General features: G+C 38.4%; 1 protein-coding gene across 1 annotated transcript; it reads left to right on the top strand.

Annotated features, from left to right (window-relative positions):
* The first annotated feature begins 11,068 nt into the window (after nt 1–11,068).
* Nucleotides 11,069–11,209, top strand: MRLN (myoregulin). The gene has a single exon (XM_047073686.1). The coding sequence runs from the start codon at nt 11,069–11,071 to the stop codon at nt 11,207–11,209; it is 141 nt and encodes a 46-aa protein (XP_046929642.1).
* Nucleotides 11,210–11,979: the final 770 nt, after the last annotated feature.

Genomic DNA, 11,979 nt, shown 5'->3' with positions numbered 1-11,979 from the left:
TGATGTAGGAGGGAAGTTTAGTGTAACCCCTGTTTGCTTCTCATAGGGGGACAATACAGAAAGCTAGAACTGGGACTCCTAAAGACCATTTCCCCTCACTATGTTTCAACAGCTCTCCAATTTTTGGACAGCTTGTAGTACATTAATGAATTAGAATTGTATTCCTCTCATTTCCTTCTGGCTAAAAAAAGGCAGGGCGAGAAGCAAGGGATTAATAATTCCTAAATTATTCGACCACACCTTGTGATATGTTTGGTATTCCTATAGCTCCAGTAGTTTTGAAGAGGAACCTCACATATGGGAAGTGTGTGCAAGGGAGAGCTGGACGGGAGACATGGGTCTTGTCATTTTCCCATGTTTCAGATTTGGTTCAGACACGGCACCTGTCTTGTTCCAGCGATTCATTGCCTTCTTGTTTTAGCCAAATGCTTTGTCTTTGCAGCCTCCTTTATAATGGTTGCTTCTGAGAGTCCTGAAAAGTAGGTCACGGTGTTTTCTGTCTGGAAAAGGAGGACCTTGAAGCTCAGAAAGGCCAATGCCCTTCTCAGTCCTTGTGTGCTGACCTGAAACCGGACAATCCAGTCATTCTTCAGGACCACGGACTAATATAGTTTCTTGTTTTGGTTACATATTTTCAGTGTCCTTGAACATGTGTATCAGGCTTCTAAATAAAATGTGTAAAGAAGACATAAGAGTGAATTGGAAGGAGGCAGATGATGGCCTGGTGTTGAACCCTGGCTTGGATCGCTGACAAATTGTGTGAGCTTAAGCAAATACTCAACCTCTCTGAGCCTCAGTTTCCTCATTCATAAAATGACAGTCATAACTTCTTTTATAAGGGAGTGGGGTTTACTCATAATGTATATAAATAGCCAAGTATTATAACATTATTTATGAAATCCCTCATTTGAATTTGTCCTGAATCTTCTTTATATCTCTTGTTTCTTTCAAATTCAGGTCTAGGGCCCCCAGTGTGGTCTTTGGTGGGAAATACTAATCTAAATGGTAAAGACAATAATTTGTTTTTACCGCTTTTAAGAACTTCATCTTTAGGATGGGTAAGCCATGTGAATGTTGAAGATGGCATATGGTTAGCTGTTAGGGACATTAGGCTCTAGCTAAGATCAGTGATGGCAACAAACCTCCCCAAACAACCTCACAGTGTAGGCTATTATTTCCATAAACTTACCTGCTCTATGTTAACCAGCATTCTAAAATTTTTCCTTTGGTTATGTACTTCTGTGGTCTGAAGGGACCAGTTCTTCCCCATTGCTAGATCGATTCTGTGACTAGATAAGACAGAAAGAAAGGTTGTCTCAAAGAGTACCTGCTTCCCAAAGTGTTCCCCTGTAACTCAGGATATGAGGTTTCTTTTTTCCTCTAAGGACTTTCATTATGCACAAGTTTATTTCATTCCTATTGTGTGCAAGACATAGAGCCAGGTTACAATGCTTCAATGACCTCTGACGGTACTAGAAGAAAGAAGTCATTTCACGAGTGATTCTGCTACCAGTCAGAATGGGCTTGTTTCATGGGACATGAGAAGTACAGGCAGAATATAGACAGGGCCCAGACTCCACAGGGCCTTCACATGCAAAACTGATTCACCAAAAACAGGCATTATTGGTTGTACATCCCCTTGGAAGGCTGTACATTCTTGGAAAGCAATTCAGAGGCTTTCAGGGCTCCTCCTTGGGTTCAACTTCTAAGTAATGAGCTGGAAAGGCATAGAAGAGTTGCACCTTAAAGTTGCATTTCATCCTCACCCCTCTACCCCCCACCTCCCTGATCATTTCTTAACTCAGCACCTATTTTGCTCTCAGGTCTGTGCTAAATGCTGGAAATATAATTCTGCCTTAAAAAAGGCCACAGACTTTCATTTAACTTGAAATTCTGTTCTCCAACCTAGCCATCTACCTTCTCAGCTAAACTGGACTCCGAAAAGCACTTAGCTGGTTTCTGAAATCAAATCTGTACCTTAATGAATAAAAAATTGCCACCAGTGAATTTATGCAGAGTGTGTGTTGCAGGCCAAGAAAGTAGTTTGAAAGGTTTTGACAGATGCTTTTTAGAACTCCCACAGGCGCAGACATTCTCCACTCTCCTCCACTTGCCAGCCCCCGACTCGGAGCGGCACTGCTTTGGCTCTATGAATTCTGCAGGTGAAAAACACAGACCTAACAAACAGTCATCCCCGGTCTCACTCCTGCTTCCTCACATCATGGCAGGACACACATTGGATGCACTGCTGTGCTGCGGCTTCCTGCTGAAATGGTGCAGGGCTGACCCCCAGCCAGGCTCTGAGCAGTTCATCGGGCCTGGTATGTGTGCTCTACAGCAGTGGTTAATGCAGAGGGTTGGGGAACTTGTCAGGGAGAAGGTTGATAACATTTTGATTATTTTGGTTCCAGAAGATTTCTTCATATTAAATGCCTGTAACTGGGCAATTTATGTCTTCTTAGGGGCCATGCACAATCTCCTATTTGGGGCAGGAATGTGGCAGTGGGAAATCTCAACCTTCAGAAGTCTTGTAATGGATGATTAGCAAGAGATGTTGGTTCGTGTGTAGAAAAATAGCTCATTTTAGGGCCAAGATACATACTTAAAACATTTGAGGAATGGTCATGGATTGCCCAGGAAGGCCCAAACCTCACAGATCTGGGAATCCCACCTGCCCCCACCCCACTGGGGATCAGGTGGACCATCGTGAGTGCTGCCAGGCAAGCCAGCACCCTGCTGCCCACATGTCTGCACACCTGCCTCAACTTCCTGGGCCTTTCCTGTCTAGGTCCTTTGGTTTCCTCTCATTCATCTGAGTCACTCTTCTCTGTTCCCTGTAGTTGGGCTGCAGGGAAGTGGCCATTTTTCTGATTCTGCTGCTTCACTGTAATAACCTCTACTGTATCAAGTGCGAGGTGGCATGCTGGGCTCTTGGCTTACCTTTTTACCAGTCCTGAGATACTGCAGTGGCTAAAGCTTTGGAGCCAGACAGACCTTCATCCAAATATCTGGTTGTCCCTGGTGTGTGATCTTGAGTAGTTTATTTAACCTCTCTGCTCTTCAGTTTCCCTAAGGTAATAGGAGTGCTAATTACTCACGATATAAGGTTTTATGAGATTTAAATCAAAGCATTTGCAGGCCCTTCCTAACAATAGTTAGATAGTTACAAATAAAATCCTTTCAACTCCCTGCAAGACAGATGTTATCTCTGCTCTCCAGATAAGGTAGCAGATGAGGTTAATGCCAGGTCCAAGGCTACAGGGTAATACTAGCCAGAACCAGGATCTAAAACCAGTTCCGTCTGGCTCTAAAACCTATGCTCTCTCTTCGCTCTCCTCTGTTGACTGACCATCTGTGACAAAATGTACTTTTTTTTTTTTCAATCGAAGTCCACTTTGTCAAGTTCTGGCCTCATGAGTCTGACCCGCAAGTGTTCCAGTTTTCACTTGTGACTTACTTTGTTTTAGACTCTCTGGTCTTACCTTGGCCTGTATCAAAGAATTTCGGAGGTAATGAAGGTAGAACCTCTCTAAGTGGCCAAGTCTGGTGAAATGCAGAATCCAATTTATCTCAAATGTCAGAAAACTGCTGAGACAATTATGATAGTACTTCTTAACAAAAGTATCTGTGGAGCCTCAGGCAAGCTGCTGTACTTCCTGTACTTCTCTGGGCCTCGTTTGTCCAAGGGGAAGTTTACGAAATTTCAGAAATCTCTTCCAGTGCCAACATTTCCACGCATATTTCAGGCCTTTATCTACTATTGTTTTTCTTAGCTGGAAAGAGAAAAATCTGTTGGAAATCCTGTCTTAATCAGGAAACAAGGAACAACAATCGTGTCTGCAAACATTTAAGTGTAAATCCATATGCCGCTTATTATGATTCTCATTCAACAAGCTTTGTCTCATACAAGACTCATCATTGCTGAATTAATTTTTCAGATTTGTGTTCAATTTCCTTTCTTACATGATTCAGCTTTGGGCAGAATCTAATTGAGCCTTACCTAGTTCAGAAAATGCAACTTGAACACAAATTTTAGAAACTTACCTAACACACAAAATCCATTTGACTAGGCCTGAGTTTTTAGTTAACTTCTGAATGACTCAAATTTGAAGAGTTGCTTGCCACACCAGCATCCATTTCTGGAGTCTTAAAGGGGCAAATCTCCATTATGCTGTAGAAACGGTAGCCATCCCAACAAGTCATTCCTATCCTAAAATCCCATATTGCTGGTGCCACATTTTTGTTGCCTTCCAACAACTTGACTTGGTTCCCTAATTACAAGCAAAAAACAAATACAGAAGCAAAAACACTAGCAAGACATAGCTCCCATATGACTTATCAAGTTTCTAAAAGATGATTTTATTGAACATAAGTTTTATGAGAAAGATATTTTCCATTTAGAGACAAACAGAAGGCACCCAACTTTGAGATTTTATTTTTAAAATATTTTCTGGAAAGGTACACTTAATATATGTGTTTTTCTTATTGTAATTGTCATTTAAACAAAGTGAATTTTCAGTCTTCTGAAAAAGCCTCTACTTTACGTGCAGTTATTAAATCGTTATTTGTTGAAAATGAATTGGTGTCATATCCTACAAGGCACTGGGATCCAGGGTGGGTAACGTCATCTTCACTTGCTAGGAAGCCAGCAACAGCCTATGGGGTGGTCTATGCAAACAAATGAATATAATACGGGGTAGTGAAGTGCAATGTCATAGACGAGCTGTCTTAAATTCTGCCTGAGGAAGTCAGGATGGATCACAGAGGGGGTTATGCTGAGTTTCAAAGGATGAGTAAACATGTCATGGTTTTGTGTGTTTAGGTGTTTAAGGAGAACCTGAGAAGAATGATTCATTCAAGGGATACCATCTAGGAGGTAATATGCTAGAATATAATTAATAATAGTTATCGCTGCTTGTTATGTGTACTTGCCAGGCATAAGTATCATCACATTTCATTCTCATACTGCCCTAAGAAATAGGTACTATTATTTTCATCCCCTTTTTATAGAAGGGCTAACTAAGGCACAGAGTTCATATAATTTGTCCAAGGTCTCATGGTAAGTAACAGATTTGAGTGAAACCCCATCATCAGTCTGATTTCAGACCCATCTCTCAACCACTATGGCCTGAAAACATTCTTGTTATTTCTTTGTATAGCTAATGTTAAGGAGGTCATGGGGAAACGCTTGTCAGTCACAAGTTGATCAGCGTGTAGATAGCAAAGTAATAATAAACAAGAATAAAATTGCAAATAAGAGAGCTAATAAAATAGGTTTAAAAGCCTCTGCTTTCAGCAAACCTGGTTGCTAGACAGTAAGCTCACATTGGTAGTCTGTGAGTGTCCCACTTACAAAGACCAGATTATTTTGATGTGAATAAATGAACAACTGGCTGTTGTATAGATATCCTGGCAAGTTCAGGGTTCTCATTCTCAGAATTGCAAGACTGTCCAGCCCATTATTCGACCAGCAGTTCACATACACAGAAAGGAGCCAGGACCAAAGTGGAAGAGTAGTCATTAATAATTACGTGTGGGTATTTCCGTTTCAGTAAGGTCAATTTCCATTGTAATACATTATCTTTTCGAAAGTAACTGTTCTTTCTTTTTTATTTTTTAATGTTTATTTATATATTTATTTTGAAAGAGAGAGACAAAGAGAGTATGAGCAAGAGGGGGGCAGGGAGAGAGAGGGGGAGAGAGAGAATCCCAGGCAGGCTCCAAGCTGTCAGCACAGAGCCTGGATGCAGGGCTCAAACCCACGATCTGTGAGATTGTGACCTGAGCTGAAATGAAAAGTTGGCTGCTCAACTGACTGAGCCACCTTGTGCCCCTCAAAAGTAACTTTTCATTTGAAAACACTAACAAATCTATGTAGTTGAAAGATGGTGCCATCTGGGGACTAGAGTCCTGGCTTAGTAGAATCTAGGATCCAGCACAGAATACTGCGTGACCTTGGATAGTCGCTACATCTCCTAATAGCACATAATCACAGCCTGGCACATGCTAGACCCTCAATAAATAGTAATTATTGTATTTTACTTAAGTGACCTATTAAATAAAAATGGACAGATTTCCATTATTTGTCATTTTTCAACATGTATCTCCAGGGAACTTTGGTCAATATTGACCATTAGATACTGATGGAAACATGAGTAGGATTAGCAAATTCTTGTCAAAAAAGGAAATATTTTTGAAACATGACTCAAGAGTTTAAGACTATAAACTTTAATCCAATGAAAAGTGTTTTTCTTTTGATTGAAAATGAGACTTTCCAAAGTATGTTCTGTTCTTTGTCTTGACCAAGAATCCATGCCTAATAAGGGGAAATAGTAGAGGTTGAAAGAAGTTGAAAAAATGGTGAGCCTTACTGGAGGGCCAAGCCATTTAGCAAATGCATTCTTCTTGTGGTCATAGAAGTCAGAGTTGATTTGAGAAGCCCCATTTTATTTAAAAACAAGACTATAAAGGTTTTAAAGGCAAGAGCGTACAAGCTGATGGCAGGGTGAAGAACAAGGAATACAGTGAAATTCAACTTCCAGAGACCAAAGTTTGTTGTTACTCTTCATTTGTCTAACTTACTTTGTGGGATACCACTTTTCAACCATTCAGTAAACAATGAACAGGTCAATTTGAATTAGATTATTTGAACTATTAGTGGGGTCAGAAGATAAAATAAATACAAGTTTAAAAAACTAGATAACAGAGTATTTTCAGTACAACATTCTATAAAATAATAAATTGATTCCCACTTCCTTCTGGAAATAGGGAAAAGAGGCATTCAATGAGATGATAAATAATTTGGAGTCATCTGAAATTTCAACATGAAATATATTTGGCCCAGAATAATCTTGGATGTCTTACATCAGAAATTGGAGGTGATATTATTTTAATTATGATTTTTAAATATCACGTTCAAGATAAGACCATGGTCTTGAGATAGTCACATTCAATATGTTATAGCATACTTCTAGAAGTGTCCTAATTTGTTTGAAATTTGTATTTTGGGTGCATGTTATAGCCAATAAAAAACACTACCAATCACTTTTTTCCTCCTGAAAGTTGCTGCTGTTAAATAGTTTTTCCCCCAGAAGGAATGTCCCTCCAATCCTGGAGAAAAAAAACATCTGATTATGAAGCTTCTAGGTAAGTAAGAACCAATTAGGCAAAATGTAAATCAAAGAGTAGTTACACTCATAGTTTTAATCCACAGTAAAATCTGAGTGCATCAGTAAACTTGCGATGTTACAAATCTGCATCCTTCCTCTGATTTAGATCTTGAAACAGATCTATCATCAAGCAGAAGAACCAAACAGGAAATGCCCATATTCCTGTTTATCATGAGCACTTTGAGACAAGAACATGTTCTTTAGCCACAGACTTAGAATGAACTCAAGGAAAATTAAATTTGTCAGTGAAGCATTTTAATTAAAAATATGTTATTTGTACATTTTCACATAAGTTGCATATTGTCATTAAAATGTTTCACTGATCTAATTTTCCCAAGTTCATACTTGTTTAAGTGATTGTTTTGACAAAAAATCAGTATACATTACTTTTCATTATATAGACAAAGAAGAAGACTGGCAGTTTTGAAACTACTTTCCTTATTTTCTAAGGGAAGCAACATCCTTTTAAAGGAAAATGTGAGAAATGGAAAAAGCACGGATAAAAAATCACATAGAGTCCTTCCTTCCAAACTCAGGCTCTGTGATCATTTATAGATCTTTCTCGGTTTTCTTTTCTTTTCTTTTTAAATATTTCACTTGTGAAGTCTAACATACATAAAACTTACATGTACTGTTTGTCAAGTGGTTAAAAAGTGATTGCCAGTGTAACTGCCACACAGGGCAAGAAATGAAATGGTGCTGGATGTGTCTCATCCGGCCACAACTCCCCCCCCCCCCCCGTCACTGACCACTATCCTGATTTATGCTAGCCAATCCCTTGCTTTTCTTGATAAATTTACCTCCAACACTGTTGCCATCTGCATATGCACCCCTAAACTGTGAACTTTTAGCTGTTTCTTTGTTTTATGTAAGTATCTGTACACTGTGTATTTCTTTGGTGCCTTGCTTTTTAAAACTTCAATATTGTGATTGTAAAATTACCCCTGTTGTTGTATTAGTTGTAGCTTAATTTTCATTATTGAATAATATTCCATTATATGAATTTATCTATTTATGTACTAATGGGCGTTTGGGTTATTTCTAAGTGGAGAATATTATGAACAATATTTGGATCTGTGTCCCAGTGCAGGATATCCATGCCTAGGGTATATGTCTAGGAGTGTAATGGGTGGTCATAAGGTATGGCTTTTAATGTTATTTAAATATTTAAACATAATTTTCTAAGTAGCATTTTTATTATCTCATAGTTGCAATAACCATCATTTCATTGGATACATAATCTTTCATTTGTGCCTAAATTTTACAGCCTGGTCTTTTGTAATAAATGTACTCCTCCACTTTCTAACTTGTTCATAAAAGTAATACAAAGTCTGAAAACTTATAGAATTTATAGCAGACACACAAGTGCATGGGTTATGGTCTTACATAAACAGTTGTCATAGAAGATACTGAAACAAATATATTTAAAATAATTCTTAGGGAAGTTTTTAATTGAGTGGTGTTTGACTTATAACACTGCATAAGTTTGAGGTGTACAACATATTGATTCGATACATTTAAATTGCAGTATGATTGCCGTAGTAGTAATAGCTAACACCTTTATCACATCACATAATTATCATTTCTTCTAGTATTGAAAACAATTAAAACCTGGTCTCTTAGCAAGTTTAATGTTTATAATATAGTTTTATTGTCCATAATCACTGTACTGTGTTTTAGGTTTCCGAACTTACTTAGTAGTTCCAAGTATATATCTTTAAACATCTCTCCCATTCTGCCACCCCCTGAGAATTGTTGTTTAAAATCCTAGAATTCGCTTAACCTTTCTGTTAAAGGTTCAGTTTTTAGCTGTACAATTCTGTGATAAATTAGACTTTAACTGTCATATTTTCCAAAGTCCACTCTTTGAGCTCTCCCTCCTGACTTCTTTGAGAGTAATTTTAGAGTTTCTCCAAGTAGGCTCCCTGGTCCTCCACTTCATACACAACCTCACTATCCAATAAAACCTTTTAATGTGCTTTGACACAGGAACCAAGGTTGCTAAGAGACCACCTGTGCTGAATGCACTTTGTTCTAGCAAAAGCTTACGGAGAGAAAACCAAGGAGCCGTGTTATCTACCACTACCCGGGATTAAGTCAGGTGAGAAAGGGTTTCTACTCACTCTTCAGTCCCCATCAGCTGTCTGGTCTTTCTCTCACTTCCTATTTTGGTCTCTTGCTGTTGTTGAAGGAAATTCAAGGTGCCCCTAAGAACACAGATTAAAGAAATACAAACTTGGGGCCATGGCTATAGGAGAGAAGGAAAGGCATTTTGTAAATCCATATATTATTCTCACCCTTTGTTTCTAAAACATAGGCAAAAGGAATTGTTGAATGTCAGGGAAATTCTAGGTGTTTACTTTGCTAGTGACTGCTGTGTAATTTGGAGCATGCCATTCCCTCCTCCAGGAATGGGGCTGGTTACTACAGAAATTAACCAAGGCTGCTACGATGGAAGAAGGTAACACTGCACAAACCTCGTTTATGCACCGTCCCCCCTCATTCTCTCTTGCAACTCAACCTGCCTTTTGTTTTTTTAGTAAAAATAGCAAAAAATATTTTCCTACCCCAATATTGCCACTTTAAAATTTTTTTTTAAAGTTTATTTATTTATTTTGAGAGAGACAGAGACAGCATGAGTTAGGGAGGAGAGAAGAGAGAGGGAGAGAGAAGTCCCAAGCAGGCTCCACGCTGTCAGCATAGAGCCGGATGCAGGGCTTGAACTCACGAACAGTGAGAACATGACCTGAGCAGATACCAAGAGTGGGATGCTTAACCAACTGAACCACCCAGGCGCCTCCCCAATATTGCCGCTTTTAAAAAGTACTGATGTTCCTTTTAAGTAGAGTATATAAAAGGAACTTTGATGCAAGGCTTTGAAAATTACTTCATTTATTTGACCTTGCATTCCTGAGAAAGGAGTTCAGAATGGTTCTAAACTCCCTACCTGACAGGCATTTGGTAAGATGTTCCAACAGTGTGCTAAACAGAGAGCATGTTAATACCTTTTAAAATTCCATAATACTTTTTGGAAAGCATTTTAAAGTAAAATACTTTATTTTTAAAAATTATTTGGTTAACACAGAAATGTAGAGGAAATTAAATGTTTGATGTTTTATTAAGTGACCAAAATAATGAGAGAGAGGAGCTTGAGGAAAGATCAAGAAAATTAAAAAGACCTTTTGCTGTTTAACTAAAAAAAATTTTATCGGGGCGCCTGGGTGGCGCAGTCGGTTAAGCGTCCGACTTCAGCCAGGTCACGATCTCGCGGTCCGTGAGTTCGAGCCCCGCGTCAGGCTCTGGGCTGATGGCTCAGAGCCTGGAGCCTGTTTCCGATTCTGTGTCTCCCTCTCTCTCTGCCCCTCCCCTGTTCATGCTCTGTCTCTCTCTGTCCCAAAAATAAAAATAAATGTTGAAAAAAAAATTAAAAAAAAAATTTATCATCTACCTTTTTGCATGTGTCCAAATTCTCATTTCCCTTTAATACTGTCCATACAAGTTGGAAGAATGGCAATTTCACCAATGCCAGTATAAATGATTGTAAATAACTTTACAGAGAAGATTTCATGACTAGACTACTGATAACATGACAAGAGAGTGGTCATTCTGATAGCTCCTTGAGCTGTTTCTTTTTAGAAAGAAAGGCATGTTTGCCATGTAGAAAAATGTATGATTATGATATAAAATGGCCAAAATGAGTGGATGGAAAATATTTTAATTCATTAGGGAGCAAAGTATTTTAATTTATTAGTGGGTTACAGATGTGTATGGATGTTTCCTCATTATTATTTTTTTACAGTGCAAATATTCAATTGACTTTAAAGGATCAAGATTATAAATATATTTATTGGAGGATATTTTTCTCTTTCTTTCCCCTAGGGAGCAAGAGCAGCCTGGATATGACGTGTAAAAACTGGATATTAATGTCTACTACTCCTCCCACAAGTCTGGAGGATGAAATTGTTGGAAGACTCCTAAAAATTTTATTTGTTATCTTTGTTGACTTTATGTCTATTATATATGTTGTTATAACTTCCTAGAGAGTCTACTTTCCTTACTTTACACGTAAATTTCACATTAATTTTGGTGAATAAAAATTTGGAGTTTAATATGTTGAGTGATTTTGATCTCCAATTGTTTTAGAAGCCAATAGGACATTACAATAAAAATAATACTGTGTATTGTTTACTACCTTAAGGTTTATAAAACATCATAAAAATTGACATGGAGGTATTTTTTTTTCTAAAAACCTATATTACTGAGTCATAAAACTTCTTGATTTTTTTAAAATATGAAATTTATTGCCAAATTGGTTTCCATACAACACCCAGTGCTCATCCCAAAAGGTGACCTCCTCAATACCCATCACCTACCCTCCTCTCCCTCCCACCCCCCATCAACCCTCAGATTGTCCTCAGTTTTTAATAGTCTCTTATGCTTTGGCTCCCTCCCTCTCTAACCTTTTTTTTTTTTCCTTCCCCTCCCGCATGGTCTTCTGTTAAGTTTCTCAGGATCCACATAAGAGTGAAACCATGTGATATCTGTCTTTCTCTGTATGGCTTATTTCACTTAGCATCACACTCTCCAGTTCCATCCACGTTGCTACAAAGGGCCATATTTCATTCTTTCTCATTGCCAAGTAGTATTCCATTGTGTATATAAACCACAATTTCCTCATTCATCAGTTGATGGACATTTAGGCTCTTTCCATAATTTGACTATTGTTGAAAGCGCTGCTATAAACATTGGAGTACAAGTGCCCCTATGCATCAGTACTCCTGTATCCCTTGGGTAAATTCCTAGCAGTGCT

Source organism: Lynx rufus, unplaced genomic scaffold, assembly GCF_022079265.1.
Source record: "Lynx rufus isolate CCGP_SWC_20201006 ecotype Redwood Valley unplaced genomic scaffold, mLynRuf1.p SCAF_11, whole genome shotgun sequence".
Classification (NCBI taxonomy): Eukaryota; Metazoa; Chordata; class Mammalia; order Carnivora; family Felidae; genus Lynx; species Lynx rufus.
The sequence above is the reverse complement of the archived record's forward strand: the minus strand, read 5'-3'. Positions and strand labels throughout refer to the sequence as shown.